Source organism: Castor canadensis, chromosome 11 (genome assembly GCF_047511655.1).
Source record: "Castor canadensis chromosome 11, mCasCan1.hap1v2, whole genome shotgun sequence".
Taxonomy (NCBI): Eukaryota; Metazoa; Chordata; class Mammalia; order Rodentia; family Castoridae; genus Castor; species Castor canadensis.
The window spans coordinates 26720605-26738658 of record NC_133396.1 but is presented as its reverse complement, the minus strand read 5'-3'; the positions used below and the strand labels follow the sequence as shown (position 1 = coordinate 26738658).

Genomic DNA, 18054 nt, shown 5'->3' with positions numbered 1-18054 from the left:
GACCTTGCCAATAAGTCCCAAGAAGTGGAGTGGCTGGACCTTCCCGGATGAGGAGGCAGGCGTGGGGGTTGTGGTGAGGGCTTCTGGTGGTCTGACAGCTAAGCATTCACAGGAGAGACCTGGGGTCCCACTTGTGCTGTGTATTAGGTCTTTCCCGAAGGATGGGCCAGGTAGCTCCTCACGTTTAACCCTGAGCTGAACATGTTGTGTGGCTTGCAGCATTGGGTATGGTTTGCTGGGAGTTTCTTAGGTCTGAGATATGACTTGCTTGTGAAATATGCCCGTGGCTATGGGCAGACATGTGTGAGGCTTGTCACCTTAGCTTCCCCATTCCTACTCTGATCAACTGTCCAGTTCTTGGAAGCTTGAGCAGGTTTGCCACAACCCCGACAACTGGCAGTGATGGAAAAAGTCAGGTAAGGGATTTTCTCAGCAGCCTGGGCCTTACTAGAAGCAAGGGACAGACTCTGGGGCCCATTGAATGCTCCCTCTGCCTCCAGCAATGACCTTACATCCTGTCATTCCTAACCCTTTGGAATCTGGGGGTTATCTAATCAACTCACTCACTCTAGCCTACCATCCAGATCTCAGCAGATACCTGCATACCACATCCTCTTTAAAGACCCCAGGCACATCCTGCACAGCCTGCATAGGCTGTTACCGGAGTCTCCACAGTCTAGCCAGCACCTCTCAGCTGCCAGCAGATTCTGAAGACACCCAGAGACACCTCCCCAATTCTCAAAGATCTCTTGGGATGCGCTCAGTCCTTAATGACTATTCTGTCCTCACCCACAGTCCCAGGATCTTCCTAGCTCAACATGATCGTGCTTGGGAGGCCTTGGACTACAGACCCCTGTGGACCATCAGAGAACTCTGTCCCTCCAGACAGCATGCCTCTCCCTGAGCTCTGTCTGGACCCTTCTCCATTGTCACCACTTGCTCCTGAACAAACCACTTTCCTTTTCCTAAGTCTCTGTTTCTGCGACATAGGGAGTAATAGAAACACCTACTTCATGGTTTTATTGCAAGGGTGACATTAAATAATCTGAAGTGTTCCGTAGATTGCTCGGCATACCCCACACCCTTCCTATGATAGCTAGTTGTTGGTGATAGCATTGTTAATTACATTATCCTCCTCCAGCTCACCCTGTCCAAGTCTGAGCTCATCCATCCCACTCCCTCTCTTCGCTCCAGGGCTTCAGAGCTCTAGCCAAGACCCACAGCCATCCTAGACTCCTCCTTTTCCCTCAGTTCTTTGTCCAGTCAGCCCCAAATCCTGTCACTGTTTTTCATTTCTGCCTCTTAAATAGCTCTCAGCTTGATCTTTAATCTTCATGCCCACTGCTGTCATCTCTCAACAGTATCCTGAGGGGGTGCCCACCTTCTGGTGGCCCTCCAGGCTGCCCTCTGCAATCCTTCTCCACTGAGAAGCCCAAGGGTTCTTCCCCAAATCAGATAGGACGCCCTCCTTGCTCAGTTAACTTTTTTCCCTTGGTTAGTAGAATGAAGTGAAAACCTCCCTTTTGACTCAGTTCATGTGCCCCTCTTGTTCACACACCACCAAGTCCCGTGGGCACGTTGCCTTTACCCTGGCCTACAGGAGTAACCACACATTACCTCCTCTAGGAATCCTCTCTGTCCTCTGCCCCGGCCGGGACTGGCTACTGAAATGTCCTCTGTGCAACCCGGCCCACAGAACTCAGGCTTGGGAGGACCTCCCCACTCAGACTGTGCCCCAACTGCACTTGAGCGTGGTCAGCCGGAACCCAGTTGGTTCCTTCACCGCGGTCACCTGGGTGCCCCGGCTGACTGATCGGTAGGTGTTTGCTGAATGAATGAATGAGTGAATGAATCAGGGACCCTCACAGACCCTACAGAGGAGACGGAAGCCCTGAAGGTGGCAAGGCAGGGCCGCCTCCCCTCCGACCCCTACCCCGCGCAGACTCCTGTGCGCCCGCGTCCCCCGTTGGTGGAGAAGTGGCTGCAAGCAACTGGGATCCCCCGGCCAGGCCGCGGCGCCCGCCTCCTCCTCCTCTCGGTCCTCGCCGCCTCCGCCCCTCCTTTCCTCCCTCCCTCCCTCTCTCCCTCCCTCTCTTTGTCTCCCAGGCGCCCGGCCTCCCCGCCACGCGCCCCCCTCATAGCCTCTGCCCCGGGGACCCCTGCGGACCTGACCGACTCCGCGCTGCGCGAATCGGCCTGCCAGGACCCGCAACCGTCCGGGTCTGGCGGGGGCGGAGCGGGAGTGGAGCGTTCTGTTCTCTTCTCTCTCTCTCTCTCTCTCTCTCTCTCTCTCTCTCTCTCTCTCTCTCTCTCTCTCTCTCTCTCTCACACACACACACACACACACACACACACACACACGCACACACACGCACGCACACACGGAGCATCCTCCCGTCAGGTCTCCCGGTCCAGCCCCGCCCGCGCCTCTTGCTTCCAGCAAACCTTCTCTCTCCGTCCCTCATATCCGCCCTCTGCTCTCCACTCCCTCCGGCTCCCGGACCCTCCCTGCCGATCCCCAGTCCCACCCCGGGATGGAGCGGCTCGAGCCAACCCGAAGCCCCCCGCGACCGGGGTGACGGTCCCTCGCCCCTCTCCCGCCCGGCACCCCGCCTCGAGCATCATGGGCCTGAGGGGTTCCCGGGACGCCGGACGCTGAAGATGACCGATGCTGGAGGTGAGGGACCGGGCCTCCTGGGTTGGACCGGGAAGCGGGGCCGGGGTGGGGGCACTTGGCTCGCGGCGGGACCCCGAGTGGGATTAGATGGGACTAAGCGACAAGGGCTTTTCTTCCCCTGTGCCTGGGGGGACCGCACAGGGCTGGGGAGCTGTACTGTCAGGGGAGGGGGTAGAGCTGGGATTTGTGTCCTTAATCCCCTCTCTCCCGCCCGGGAAATTAATTTTTTTAAAAAAATGGTGTTGGGGGAGGGAGAAGGGGAAGGGGCTTAACTCCTTCATGCCTGGCAGGAAGTTGGGCTGGCGGGTTGAGGAGAAACTGGCCACCCGCTGTGATTGGGGAAAGGGTCCCTGAGAGTAGAGCAGGTGCCTTGTCCTTCGCCCCATCTCCAGCGGCCGGCGGTGCTTTGAGGGGGATGTGAGCCTCTGCAGGCGGCCCCAAGCCTGGGGCGGTGGAAAGCTGGCTTCAGGGGGAGTGACCTGGCCTCCCAGATGCATTGCTTTCCCCATCCCAGCCTTGATGTCCACCCCTTCCCTGCCTTTTCCAGTTGCACTTCTGTCTGTTTCCTCTTCCTGGGCCCCTTGCTTTCCTCTGGCCTGCAGGGCTGGTGTTCTCCTTCCTTTCCTCCCTGACCCCACCCTTGGGCAGCACTCAGGGCTGCCAGCTGCTTTCCCTGGCCCCACTGTCTGTCTGCTTTTCCTTGCTGTCTCTTCTCAGCCCCCTGTGGACACCGTCAATCTCTCCTTCCTAGGCTGTGCACCTTTCTTTTCTTTCTTTCTCTTCCCTTGGGCCCTAGGTAGCCTGGAGCTCACCTGCCTGCCTTTCTCCCAGAGAAGGGTCAGAGGTCATTACTGCTCCTCCAGGAGCAGTAACTATAGGGGAAGGGAGTGTTCTAGTGACAGGGGAACTGGTTTATTTCCACCCTTGTGTTATCTGGCTGAAGGTCTGTGTGTGTGTGTGTGTGTGTGTGTGTGTGTGTGTGTGTGTGTGTGTGAGAGAGAGAGAGAGAGAGAGAGAGAGAGAGAGCCTTCCAGCGCGCTCTCTCTCTGGGGGAAGGGGGTGGAGTTGGGTGTTAAATTTTCCAAGGCTCAGTTTTGGAAGGAGAAGTTTGGGCGGCAGGGGCCTGGTGATCTCCTAGATATCTTACTTCCCTGGAGTTCCCCTACCCAGCCCAGAGAGCTGGCTGTTGAAGGGAGAGAGAGAAAGCAGATTGTGCTGAATCAGAATGGACTGGGAGTGAGTGTGAGCCAGAAGCCCCCGCTCACCCTGTGTCCACAGGGGTCACCTCTGGACTGGGGCCTTCACTAAAGAACCCATGAGCTCTTCATTCTCAGTGTCTAAGAGAGGACACCACTACTACCTGCAGAGATCCCCCATTCTGATGGAGAGACAGATCCTACCCTCAGAGAGTTTCTAGTCTGACAGGGAATGCATGGTCCCTCTCCTCTGGGATCTCCCATTTGAGGTGGGAGAGATAAGACCCCTCTAGGGAATCAATGACTTATAAAAAGTCTATCTCCATTTCCCAGGGATGGGATAAGGGTGGACTTAGAAACTGTGTAGGCAACCTAGGACCAGTTGGCAGCTGGGTCTTCATCAGGTAACGCTTTGTGATCCAATGAGGGAATTTGGTACATTTTTTAGGGCCAGCCTGCTTCCCATCTGGCCCCTCCGGCCAGAAAGGAATGTTTTAGATCTTGGCTCCTCGTTCCCAGAGTTCAAGAATGGAAAGAGAGGACTGGAGGTGTGGCTCAGGTAGTAGAGAGCCTGCTTTGTAATTGTGAAACCCTGAGTTCAAACACAGTCTCACCAAAAAATAAAACAAGAATAATAGGAGGGTTCTTGGAGGACCATCTCTGACCTCCCATGCTCATTTCCTGCTCAGTTCCAAGTGTCCCTGAAGTTTGGGATAGAGATGGCTTTAATTCCTCTAATCCTTGTCAGCTCCCCTCTTTCCATCCCATCCCTTCCCCCAGAAGTGTTCTTTCCTCATGAGCAACCCTAGAACTTCAGATCATCCCTCAGGATAGAGCTGAGAGGCAGGAGACTGGGGTCAAGGCAGACTTTGGTCTCTTAGCTCCTGCATCTCAGATACTGAGATTCTAAGTCTGGCAACTCACAGTGAGATGAAGTCTGTGTAATGACAGAAGGAGAGAGCTGGAAGGAACAAGACCTGGCTTCTCTATACCTGTCAAGTATATGATCTAGCTCAGTGTCCTGCCCTTCTCCTGGGGACCTCAGTGTCAGAAGTAACTGGAGATCGTGTCCCCCTGTCCCAATCCATCATTGGCACCTGAGCTTCCTCCCTCTCTTCTCATCCAGTATTCCTTACCCAGATTGTTTCATCCACATATATCTTTCTTCCCGTCAAAAAACCAAACAACAGCAACAAAACAACCCTGTCCCATCCATACTCTCCGAAACATACTGGATACTTCAGAGTTGACTGTCCACCGTTCTGCTATGAGAACTCTTCATACCCTCCCACATCTGTGAATCTGGCAAGAACTGTGAGAACTGTGAGTCTGTCTAGAACAGTGCCCTGCTGGTGGTGCCAGCTTCCTGAACAGCTCATGTTCAGAAAGGCAGGTGGTGAGGTCCCCAGTGATGGGGGGGTGAGGGAGGAGGAAGGATGAGATGATGGATGGAAGATGAGTGGAGAATTAATCACGTAAAGATGGGTGGATGGATGGACAGACTGTGATAGGTGTTGGATGGATGGAGTGGATATTAGATGAATGGATGGATGGATGGATGGATGGGCAAGCAGATGGTAGGAAAATAGGTAGGTAGATGGTTGAAAGAACCTGGATTCTGATCCTGTATGTGCCATTAACTTGTTAAATGATCTGGGGTCAGCCACTCTCTCCTCTGTTTCTTTGTAAAATAAGAGAACTGGATTTAACAATCCATGACTTCTCCTAGATTTGGTGTTGGGCAGTTTATGATGATCAAAAGCTTTTCATCGTGGCTCATGCCTGTCATCCTAGCTACTTGGGAGACAGAGATTGGGAGGATTGCAGTTTGAGGCCAACCTTGGCAAAAAGTTCATGAGGACACCCTCCCCCCACCCTGCCCGCATCTCAATCAATGGCTAGGCATCTATCATTCCAGGGAAGCACAAATAGGAAGATTGAGGTCCAGGCTGGTCCCAGTATAAAGCAAGACCCTATCTCAAAAATAATCAATGCAAAAAGGGCTAGCAGACTGGCTTAAGTAGTAGAGTACCTGCCTAGCAAGTGCAAAGCTCTGAGTTCAATGAGAGAGAGAGAGAGAGAAAGAGAGGGAGAGGAGAGAGAGAGAGAGAGAGAGAGAGAGAGAGAGAGAGAGAGAGAGAGAAAAGGAGGAGGGGGAAGCTTTTAAAGGATGCTAATGATAGAAGGCCCAAAACTGCAGGGATCCACATGAAAGCAACAGCCAGTTAGCTTGTGGCTGTGCCCCTGGATTCTTTTGCCCAGACCCTTCTGCTCATTCCTCCTGGATTCAGTTTTTTAGTTGTGATTTTGGCAGCATTGGGGTTTGAACTCAAGACCTCACACTTGCCAGGCAGGTGCTCTACCACATGAGTCACTCTGCCAACTGCTTATTCTTCCTGCTCCAGTGCTCCCAATCTAGGCAAGGGCTCAGATGATTTCTCTTCCTGGGGTTGGAGGAAAAGTTTCAGGGGAAGGTGAGGGGCCAGTGGGCCAGGAGCAGGTAGCTGTTAGTTTCTTCTTTGCCTTGACCAACTTGAACCTTTTATCCAGGGTGTCTTTTTCTTTCTCTCCTCCCCCATCTTTTGTCCTCCCCAGCTCTCTTGAGTCATGGCTTCTTCAAAATTCCGAGAACCTGTGGATGAGGTTTTTGGTAAGTTCCCCATATGACTCTTTCTCTAGTAATAGGCACAGCCATGGAGTGCTTCCTTCCAAGGCCACTGGGCTTTGCTGGGTGGGGAGGGAGGGAGGTGAGGTGGACCTTGGGGGCTTCAGTGTGTGTGCACGCACATGTGTGTGTGGTGCGGCAACTCTGTCACCACTATCTTAGTGAACATGCCAGTTAGAACACCAACAAGTATCCTTGTTTATTAGGTACTTACCTCATGCTGGGTACTAACCCATGCACTCCCATTTCCCATGCACTGTACCATTTAATGCTCACATTAATGCTAAGAAGTAAGCCCATTTTACAGACGAGGAATGTTGAGTGCAGAGTGCAGAAGTGGCTTGCTTTAAAGATCGCATGGCAAGTTAGTGGCAGGGCTGGGACTAGACTTACCCCAGACTTTCCGGTCCCCTGCCCCAATCACTGTGCTGTGCCCCTGTGTACTCCAGCCCAAACAACACATATGACCTCCAAGTCACATGCATAAGTTGCCAGGATCTCACCCTACTGGCTGTACACATGCACACACACACACACACACACACACAAACACGTGTACTCACACATGCACATGTGTGCTTGCACACAAAGCTTCTGTATCCCTGGCCACACCCTCATGCTGGTCTTCACATCAGCGCCCTCAGGACCCACTAGGGCCATCTTTTGGAAAGCGACCTCCCCACTCACACACTCAGGGTAGAGTTTCCAGCAGGCTCTAGGGTGGAAAGACTGAATTTGGGTGGGGGAAGAACTCACATTTGTGTTTGTAGCCTAGAGGGGGGCCCTCTGCATGGAATGCCTAGGGCTCCAGTTTCTCCTCCCTGCCTTCACCCAGTCTCTGCCTTCCTCCTTTCCTTCTCCCCACCATTGCCACTGGCCCTGGCCATGCCAGGACTGTGGCCTCCTGCTTCTGGCGGAGGCGCCCAGGCTCCCTGGGGCTCCCCTGGGCCTCAGTTTTTGAGTTTGCCTTGCTGTATAGGAGCCCAGCTTAACCCTTGGCTAACAGAGTTGAGCCTTCCTTCCCAGGGCTCCTCCCTTGCCTCCCTACCCTCAGCTCCTCACCAGCCCCTTCCTGTTTTCCTGCTCTCTGCTGAGGTAGCTGGGCCCTGCCTGGCCTGCTTCCAGATGAAAAAAGCCATTAAATATTCATCACTCCCACTGCCCTGGGAAGAGGGGAAAAGTGCAAGAGCAGAGGAAAGGGAAGAGATGAAAGAAGGTGTTGAGGGGCCCAGGAAAGGCTAATCCCACCTTACCTTGAACCCTCAGGAGTCCCTCTGCTCTTTAGACTGTGGATGGTGCCCATGTGGCTCAGAGTTGGGAGCACAGGACCCTTCTTGTCCCTGGTGTGGGCCAGGAAGGGAGAGGAGGCCAGGGCACTGACCATCCTTGACTTCCTTTGCCCCTAGGCCAAGTCATTCAGTTTCACCACCCATAAAACAAGGGGTTGAGCTCAATGTCACACCCATCTCTGCTTCAGGAGGGGTATAGCATTATCTGGTGGTTACAAAAAAGCCAAACCGCCTGCTTTAACCCCGGCCTGCTCTTGCCAGCTCTATGCCCTCAGGCAAATTAAGGCTGCCCTGGGGATTCCCAGGGTCCCTTCCAGTAGGGTTGTTGGAAGTTTAAATGAGTTAGTAATTGGAAGGCACTTAGAACAGTGCTAGCACAGCAAGAGCTCAGTCGTGTGAACTTGACTGCTCAAATTCAGCAAGAGCAAAGGTCTTGTGCTTCCAGGCAGCACCAGGAGATTCTGGGTCAGGGGGCTGAGAAGGAGGGGTCCCTGCCCCAGCCTTACAGCCCTGCCCCAGCCTTCCATACTTCTGTATGGAAGTAAGGCTTACTTCTGTGAGACTGGTGTAGGGAAGGACCAGAGGAGTCACATCCGGGTCCAAGAGAGCAGTCCTTCAGACTGTGGCTGCCCCGTCCTAGCTGCTAGCTGCTCCCCTGGATCACTGCCACAGCTGCTCTGAGCCCTGCTTTCACTGGCTACACCGGCCTTCTGGCTACTCCTCAGACACCCAAAGCCAAAGTTTACTGTTCCCTCTCCTTAGAGAGCTCTTTCTGGTTCTTTCTACAACCTGGCCTCTTTATTACTACTGAGACCTTATCCTGGCTGCCTGGTCTGAAGGTATAGCTCCCAGTCACTCCCTGTTTCTTCATCTACTCATTGAAGATTCACTGAGCTCCTAATATATGTTTGCTCTGTTCTAGGCTCTGGGGAGACAGCCAGGAACAAGCCAGACAAAGTCACTGGGAGAGCTTGATTCACCCCAAGGTCAGGGCCAGCAGGACATAAGGGTCCCGAAAGCACAGAGATAAACAAAGAGCAGTGGATAAGAGCAATGCTAGGCAGAGGGTTAAAACGGGAGATGGGCCTGGGGATGTAGCTCAGGGATAGAGGGCTTGCCTAGCATGTGCAAGGACCTGGACTGGTCACCCAGCCATCAATCTGCAGAACTAAGACTCTTCCTGGACCATCCAACTCTGGAGGCTAACTGCAGAGCTAGTGTCCTATATGGATGTATAAACAGAGTAGTGTGGGAAACAGAAGAGTGGACTGAGGCCTCCTCAGGTCTTGGAGAGAAGAAAAGGTGGATTTATATTGTTGGCTTAGGGATCTACCTGCCCCAGGGTTTAAAAAGCAAGAAATTTTACAGGACAGGGCCTGAAATAATTTAAAAAGTTCTTTCTAGCCTGTGGAAGGTTTGGGGAAGGAGAGGACAGATGGAGGCAAAGCCATGCTTAGGGACAGCAGCCACTGCTGGGATGTAGAGCAGCTGATAGGTCTGAGCTGCAGCAGTTCAGTCCAGAGGGAAAGGAGAGGCCAGGTTCCATGTATGCAAGGGAGGCCCACAATGGAATTTTGTTCTTTCTTTAAAAGTGTTTATTGGCTGGGCTCTGGTGGCTTAACGCCTGTAATCCTAGATACTCAGGAGGCGGAGATCAGGAGGATCAAGGTTTGAAGCCAGCCCAGGGAAATAGTTTGCAAGACCCAACCTTGAAAAAACCCTTCATAAAAAAGGGCTGGTGGAGTGGCTCAAGGTGAAGACCCTGAGTTCAAACCCCAGTGCCACAAAAAAAAAAAAGTGTTCACTAAGCACCTGCTATGCACCAGGCACTGTCCTATGTCTGTGGAAGAATAGTGAACAAAACAAAGAAAAAAAATGTCATGGAGCTGACATTCTATTGAATGAAGAGAGACAATAAATTTAAATAAGTAAAGTATACAGGATGCCAGAGAGTGATAAATGATACAGAAAAAAGTAGGAGTGGGGCTTTGGAGTGTGTGCAGGAGTGTGTTATAAAGCAAAGGTCTGAAGGAGGTAAGGGAGAGAACCATGAAGAAGTCTGTGGCAAGAGCCTTGTTGTAGGAAGAGGAGTGCAGACTGGGCTTGTGAAAGGAAGGGTGGCTAGAGGGAGGAAGAGAAGCAGAAGCTCAGAGAGGTGAGTAAAGCTCAGAGAGGTGAACAGAGCACAGACTGAGTCTGAAGGGCCGCTGGGAAAACCTTGGCTATTGCTCTGCCTGAGATGGAAGTCACTAGAGGGTTCTGAGCAGAGAAATGACAGATCTGACATGTTGTATTAGGACCACTCTGGTTGCTGTGTTGAAAAAATGAACTGTAAGTCCAGAAGAGAGGATGGAGGCCAGCCAGGAGTCTCTTGTAACAACCCAGGCAAGAGATGATGGTGATCCAGAAGAGGGAGGCTGCTGATTGTCCTCCCTCCCCCAGTTCTGCCCTCTCTCCTGCTTTCCATTTGTGCACATGTATATGAGTGGGTGTACACTCGCTCGCAAACAAAAATTTGTTGGTTAAACCTCTAACATATTCAAAAATAAAAGAGTACAATGCATTCTGTTATGTGCTCATACACTGGTCATTCCACCTCAGTCACAGTCAACTCCTGACTGATGTTTTTCTCCTTCCATGCCCCACTCCTCATTGCCCTGGATTACTTTGAACCTAATCCAAAACATCATTATCACTTCACCATCAATATTTCAGTATGTCTACATATATTCCTAGAGTAAAGCCAACAGGAATTGCAACTGGATGGGGTTGTAGGATGGGAGGGAAAGAAGTCAAGAACAACCCAGGGATTTGACCCAAGCAAACAGAAAGGCGGAGCTGCCATTAATCAACATGGGGAGACTGGAAGGAGCAGCACAGGGGGAGGGAGAGCCAGCTCAGTCTGGCATGGAGGTTGAAGATGCCACTGAACATCCAAGTGCAAGTGTTGAGGCACATGAATTGCCAACTGGGTCTGGGGTCGAGGGACATGGGTAGCTCAGAGTTATCTGACTTGGGGAACTTGGGTGGACCTTGTGGCCTTTCCCCGAACCAGGGAAGAGAGGAGAAGCCTGTTTGAGGCAAGGTGATGGGTTTGTTTTACTGGGTTGAGTTTGAGGTGCCTGGGGACCTTTGACACATAAGTTCCCTGGCAGGTGCCTGAGTGCCTGGGCTTGGAATTTAGGGAGTGATCAGGGCTGGAAATAACATTAATGGTCATCAATGGGGGTGGCTTTGGGGGTGTCTACACACAAGACAGAATGGCAGAGAAGATCAGGTGAGCCTGGAGATCCACAAGGAGTGGGGCAGGGAAGTCTTGACCCATCCTGAGGCCCCGGAAGAATCTTTTCTGCTTGAAGACCCCAGTACCAAGGTCAAGGTCAATACAGACAGAGTCAGGCCTTCATTCTCAGGTGGGGCACAGAAAAAGTAGAACTGACCAATGAATGCTTTTATGCATGATCCATAGGATTTGCTCACTCTTCTTCCAGGTCCTCATGCATGACCTACCCCTAGGCCCACAGAGGACCAGGCTTCAGGGGCCTGCAGGGCCTTCCTTCCTGCCACTGCCACTGCCACTTTGTGTCCCTCTACTCCACTTCAACTTTGCATCCTCCACATGTTCAGCAGTGCAACCTGAATGTGGCCCTGAGCAGGGACAGTGGCCCTGGCAGGGTCCATTTCTGGAGCCAGACTAGCCAGGCTCAAATCCTACACTATTTCTAGCCAATGGCTTTTGTCAGGTGACTTCTCTGACCCTCAGTTTTTCCAGTGGTAAATGGGCATTGTAGCTGTCATAAGCTCCCCTCCCCATGTTGTGCTGAGTAAGATGCTGATGTATATACAGTGTTGGGCCTGTGGTAGGTGCTTTTCACTGATAGTCTTTATGACCTGGATCTCTGCAGCCTGCTCCCCCTGCCCTTCTCCTCACAGAGCTACCTGCAGGTGCCACTCCTGCCTCCCTGCTTCCTACCATTCCAGGTGCCAGTTTTGCCCACCTCATCGCTTGCAAATTCCCAGCTAGACCTTAATACCCAGCTGGGCATTCCTCCTCTGGCCCTTCCACACAGGGCTGGTCTGTGCTGTGATCATGGCTGGCTTGGCTAGCTTCCTAGCCTTTGGGAGTCCTGGACCCTCACCTGGACTCACAGTGCTTGGCACTCACAAGCATTGGCTGATGTCTGGGGCATGAGCACAGGTAGCTACTTGAGGTGAGCTTCTGGGCTCACCCCCCCTCATCTCTGTTCACAGACCTGGACTTGGCAGTGCCAGAGACCGCCAGACTGGACAGCAGTTTACACAAGGCCCGAGCCCAGCTGCTGGCCAAGGGCCGGAGACACCGACCCTCCCGCTCCAGGCTTCGAGATAGTGCCAGCTCTGCTGAGGACGGTGAAGGCTCTGACGGACCTGGAGGCAAGGTTGGGGCAACACATACACACACTCTTGCCCCTGGACTATCCCTGCCCTTCCAGGGAAGCGGCACCCTCAGACATCTGACATAGTAATGCTACCAATCAATGGTCAACTGCAGTTCATTTACTTCTGGCTCATGTCGCCATTTATTTATTTTATTTTGTGGTACTAGGGTTTGAACTCAGGACTTACACCTGAGCCATTCCATCAGCCCTTTTTTTCCAGATGGGTTTTTTTCCGAGATAAGGTCTCGCGAACTGTTTGCCCAGGCTGGCTTCAAATTTCGATCCTCTTGATCTCTGCCTCCTGAGTAGCTAGGATTACAGACGTGAGCCAATGGCGCTGGCTTCATGTCACCCTTTAAATAAAGTATTGTCCCATCTTACAGATGAGGAAGCTGAGGCCAGAAAGGGCTAGGTAACAGTCACGCAGTTAGCAAGTGAAGGAGGCCGACTTCGCTTCTCTTGCGTCACCCAGCCTATGTGATGGGAAGCTCTGGTTATTCAGGTCTCACTGCCCAACCACGCTTCCGCACCGCGGCATAAGGAAACGTCCTCTCCAAGCCCCAGAGTGGGGTCTCCGCAGGCAGCTCCTGCACAGTGCACAGGGTGAACCGGCCTCCCATCCTCGGGAAGGGAGGAGAAGGGTTCTCGGTGAGCAGCTAATCCTCCCCCAGGTGACAGACGGCTGCGGGAGTCCCCTGCACCGGCTGCGTTCGCCTTTGCACTCGGGCCCGGGATCCCCTGCAGGGGGCTCGTTCTGCCTGGAGCCTCCGGGGTTGCGACGCAGCCTGGACGAAGACGAGCCGCCGCCCTCGCCGCTCACCCGCTACCGGCCCCTTCACAACGCCGCCTCACACGAGGGCCTGGCCGCTGCCTCCAGCTCACCTCCGCGCTCGGCGCCCTCCTCGGACAGCTCGCCCAGCTTCGTGCGCCGCCACCCGCGCGCAGAGCCGCACAGCGAAGGTGAGCGCGGCCGGTGAGGCGCCCCCTGCCGGTGGGCACCGGGACTGCAGCGGCCCCTCGCGACCGCCCAGCAACAGCTAATTCTTTACCAGGGTGTGTGACCTAGTTGGGAGCATCCTGGAAGGGACATTTGTGCCAAGATGGGAAGGTTGGTTAGAAGTTGGCCAGGATAAAACTATCATTGAATGGTAGTCATCCCTATCTTTTCAGTTTGTAAAGTGTGTTTCAGTGTGTACAAGGTTTTCTTAAGCATCCCATTAGGTACCATGAAATGGGTATTATTCCCATATTTCAAATGCACGACGCTGTGAGAGGTAAGGTGACTACCCTAGGTCACACAGCTACTGAATGGACACCAGAGCCAGGTTGTCTGTTTCTAAGTTAAGAGAATTTCTATCACTCACACTGTCATCAGCAGAAGGAGGAAGGCAGCCAGCACCGAGGCTAGTTTCTCTCCTCTCTCTCTCCCGAAAGATGACAGCAGGGATGCTAGCCCTCCTGAGCCGGCCAGCCCCACCATTGGCCTGGATAAGAAGACGCGCAGGAAGTTTCTGGACCTGGGGTGAGTGGAGGAGGGGCCAGCACGCAGGTCTTAGAGCTGCTGGGGTAAGGGCAGTACAGTGCAAGCAGCTCTGCCCATTCCCCCTGCCCTCTCCGCAGGGTCACCCTCCGCCGAGCATCCACTGGCAAGAGCCGGAAGGAGAAGGGCAGTAACCGCCTGTCCATGGGAAGCAGGTGAGAGGTACCCACGGCCCCCATCCCCAGCTTCCCACCTCCCCTCGTGCCCACACCCATACTGGATGCTCTCTTCACAGGGAGTCAGTGGAGGGGTCTGGCAGGTCAGGGGGCTCCCCGTTCCTGCCGTTTTCCTGGTTCACAGACAGTGGCAAGGGTTCAGCATCCTCGGGCACCACCACCTCCCCGGCCTGCTCCCCTAAACACGAAGGCTTCAGCCCTAAGAAGTCAGCTTCCCAGGTAAGCCGAGACTTTCTTGCCCCATACTTAGCCTCCTAGAATCAGGTGACATGAGGACGTACTTCACCCTGACTCAGGCTTGGAGTCCACATTTCCATCCATGGAGCCACTCCATGACCCATTCATTACTCCTTCCACTCTCTGAGTCAGCCACTCGTAACTTCCTCTAATCACAATCATCTGGGGATCCTTGATGCCCCTAACCGCTCTCCCCACCTGAGGCTGCTTTTTCTGCTAATTGTTCTGCCCAGCTTGGTTCTGTGCCACACAACTGTTTGGTGAAGTGAAGTTTCTGAGATACAGAGGATGAATAGGATCCCAACGTAGTGCTCTGAAAGCTCACCATCCTGGGAGAAAAGTGAGACCAAGGGACGGAAGCAACACTAAACACCTGCTTATGTTCACACGGCACTCTACAGTTTACAAAGCCCCCAACACTTTTTTTTTTTTTTTTTTTTGCTTTACCAGTGATGTGAGGTGGCCAAAAGAGAAGGGACTTCCCAGAGAAGAGACCAGCACAGACTTGCAAAGCTCTGACCTTTGGCCCAGTGCTTGCTCTGTGGTTCTGCTCCTTACAAGAGCCAGGGTAGAGGAGAGAATCAGAACGCTGTAGGTTCAGGCGATAGAGTCCCTACCAAGTTGGGACTGCTCTCTTTCATCCTGCCCTACACTGTCTCCTTCTGTCCCTCCCTTCTTTTCTTCCCTTGTGTTGGGCCCTCGGGACACCATGGTGAGCAAGCCATAGTCCAGGCCCTCCTACAGCTCAGATTGTACTGGGGCACCTGCCAGCCAATGGGCAAGAGGCTGGATGGGGGGGCACATACTAAAAACACCTGACAAAACCTGGGGGAACTCTGATGGGCTGCCTGTAGGAAGCCACACCTAGCTGGAGACCTCCACCTCTCCTGCTAACTGTTCTGTCCAGCTCAGAGCTAGTACCACATTCCCCAGATGGCTGCTTCCCTCACAGGGGCCTCAGGACCTCATGCCTCGTATGAGTCACCATGGCCTGTGTCTCCACCTGCCCAGTTCCTGGCTCCTGCATTGCTGGTGGGCTGGAGGTCAGGGGATTTCCTTGGCCTGGGTGCAAACTCCCTCCTCACCACACACATTCCTTCCTGTCCAGGAATCCACCCTGAGTGATGACTCCACGCCCCCCAGCAGCAGCCCCAAGATCCCCAGTGGTCCTCGGCAAGAGGCCAAGTGTTCCTACCCTTACCACACGCTGTCCCAGTCTTCAGATGAGGTGAGCAAAGCTGGCCGAGGTGCTGCTGGGGCCTTTTGGCTCTGCCAGCCGCAGGCCAAGCCTCTCACTCTCCTCGATCTCTGCCCCAGTTCTTGGATGAGCCCCTCCCCACCGTCCAGCACTGGACCAGCCAGCAAGTGGGCCAGTGGCTACACAGCCTCAATCTGGACCAGTACGCTGCCGAGTTTGCTGCCCGACAGGTGGATGGGCCACAGCTGCTGCAGCTGGATGGAAGCAAACTGAAGGTAGATCATGGTGCAAGGTCACGACCCAGATGGATGGAGATGAAGGCAACCTTAAACCCAGCATCCTGATCTTTGACCCTCAGCCCAGCCCCCCCAGGCTGATCTTTGAACTCCCTTTCCAGCCACTGCCCTGACCTTTGAGCTGTGGGCAAGGTCCTTGTCTAGTCTTTGCACTCCAGCAGGGAACCCCAATCTGACCTGAAACTCAAAAGCAAGCACTTTGATTTGACCTCTAGCTCCAGCTAAAGTATCCAGGTTGACTATGCCCTTTGGGACTGTCACCTGACCTTGGGTGCTTATGAGTTTCTTGGTATCACAGGAAGCCAGGCCTCTCCCGGAGTCAGCTCTGATTCTCAGTCTCAGAGGCAGGTGGTAATGGTGTGTCAGGGGAACAGGGTGCAGGGGGTGGCTTCTGACATGTTCTGGTGGGGGAGGCCCTGGTCTGTAAAGTAGAGTGTCTGGACATGGGGAGGGGCCTTGACCATGGACCAGCTGTGTGACCTTGGTCAAGTCACTCTCCATCTTTGGGCCTCATGGGTAGTGTCATGCCAAGACTGAAATCCTGAGTGGAGGAATGGGAGCCAAGGGCAGGGTGGGGAAGGGAGTGGGGGGCGTTGATCCCCTGGTATCCTTAGCCCTCTCCTCTCCCAATCACTTTAATTCCTGATTCTTGCCCAAGGCAAGTCACAGTGTGGGAGGTGGAGGCTACCCTTAAGGGGGGACTTCCAGGGTCCTCAGAGAGCATCCATGGAGCAGCAAGCACCTGGGGCTTAGGTTGGCCTGAGGGATGGTTCTGGGACTCTCCTTCCCCCCCTGGATTCCTCCCCAGAGCTTGGGACTCAGCAACTCGCATGATCGGGCGCTAGTGAAGCGGAAGTTGAAAGAGCTGGCAGCAGCAGCTGAGAAGGAGCGCAAGGCACAGGAGAAGGCTGCACGACAGCGAGAGAAACTCCGCCGTCGGGAGCAAGAGACCAAGAAGAGCTAAGGGCGGCAGGGCAGCACTGGCACCCTGGCACGGGCCTCTCTAGGGAGGTGGGGCCTGGGCTGGTCTGGCCCCTCGCTCCCAGGGCACATGCCCTCCCACCCTGCCTGGACCCAAAGTCCCTGGGGAGACCGACCCAAGGGAAAGGGCTCAGTAATACACCCAATCTTGAGGACATGTTTGGCATGGAGTTCCAGGGGGAGGCAGGTGGCAGATGAAGGAAGAGGGCACTGGCCAGAACAGAAGCAAGTTCAGGAGCCCCAAGGAACCTGGGTCAGGCTGACCCTCTGCCTTCGGGCCAGAGTGGTGCGGGGCAGCAAGTGAGCCTGCAGGCCTGCCTCCCAGAGGCCCTGTGCAGAGCCAGAGTCCCCAGGCTGGGCATCTCAGCAGGGGTATGACAGAGCTGTCTCCAGCTCTCCAAGGTGATTGTGTGGTGGGAGAGCTGTTTTGCTCTTGGGGGGGCCTTTGGGTACTGCAGCAAGTCACACTCAGGGTAGACTCCCAGCTAACTCCTCAACAGGAGAGCAGAGAGCACAGATTAGGCCTGGCCTCTGCAAGGGCCACAGGAAAAGGGAGGAGGAAACCCCTTCTCCTCTCCCCTTTCCTGCCCTTTGGGTACCAAGGGGTAAGATGACATCCACACAGGTCTGCCTCTCCTGGGACCCATTAATGACTGGTTTTCCAGGCCAGGACCCACTTTTGCTTCCTTAGAGGGCATCTGAACCCTTTTTGGGGATGAGGCAAATGGGAGCTGGTGGGGACAGAAGACACCCCCTGCCAGTGCCCCAGCAGAGGCAAAACTGGGGGCCTGCCTGGAAGCTTCTGGATCAGAAGTCCTCATTGGCTCTCCCCATGCATCCTGGCTGTTTTGGGAGCCTCAGTGGACTCCAGAACGAGCAGACCTTGCAGACTCTAGTTCAGTGGGTTACAGGGAAGGCCAGGCCAGCCCTGGGTGGGATGGAATCTACTAGCAGCTTGGGATGACATCAGTCCTTTTTAGCAAATGTCCAGACACTGAGTCCAGGTACCAGAGAGGCCAGCAGCTGGCCTAGCTTCTGAGGCACTTGCCAGACTTATCAGTGGGTTCACAGGCTTTGATGAACCCTCCACCCCTTCCCAGTGCTTGGTGTGGTGGACAGAACAATGCATGCTGACCCCCACATTCCTGCCCAGCACTGAGGCTTGAGGCCAGGATCCTCCCTCTGCCATCTGTACTGGGAGAGGGGCTTCCAAGGGAAACTGAGATGTGGGGGCACTGGCCGTCAGGAGTTAAGTGGGTGCCCACCTGCATGTGAGGGGGGAGGTGGTTCTCAGTTTCTTTCAATAAACATTTGCCAGTGACCTTTCTGTCTGCCCTGTTTGGGGGTTGGACAGGAACTGGGGATTAAGCTGTCTTCTGAG

The 18054-nt window shown here is 54.0% G+C and overlaps 1 protein-coding gene across 2 annotated transcripts; it reads left to right on the top strand.

Annotated features, from left to right (window-relative positions):
• Positions 1-2077: 2077 nt before the first annotated feature.
• Positions 2078-17994, top strand: Samd14 (sterile alpha motif domain containing 14). 2 transcript variants are annotated; one of them, XM_020171380.2, is made up of 10 exons: positions 2079-2677; positions 6469-6523; positions 12079-12245; positions 12917-13205; positions 13680-13767; positions 13866-13940; positions 14021-14180; positions 15307-15426; positions 15516-15671; positions 16501-17994. In XM_020171380.2, the coding sequence occupies exons 2-10, from the start codon at positions 6481-6483 to the stop codon at positions 16654-16656; spliced, it is 1254 nt and encodes a 417-aa protein (XP_020026969.1). In that variant the 5' UTR covers positions 2079-2677; positions 6469-6480; the 3' UTR covers positions 16657-17994. The 2 variants fall into 2 exon arrangements, with proteins under 2 accessions (XP_073902089.1, XP_020026969.1); XM_074045988.1 differs by lacking the exon at positions 6469-6523 and having other exon boundaries at positions 2078-2677.
• Positions 17995-18054: the final 60 nt, after the last annotated feature.

Coding starts and splice junctions, on each gene's coding strand:
- Samd14 (XM_020171380.2), top strand. CDS start 6,481: ATGGCTTCTTCAAAATTCCGAGAACCTGTGGATGAGGTTTTTG. Junction 6,524..12,078: donor ACCTGTGGATGAGGTTTTTG/GTAAGTTCCCCA, acceptor CTCTGTTCACAG/ACCTGGACTTGGCAGTGCCA. Junction 12,246..12,916: donor CTGACGGACCTGGAGGCAAG/GTTGGGGCAACA, acceptor ATCCTCCCCCAG/GTGACAGACGGCTGCGGGAG.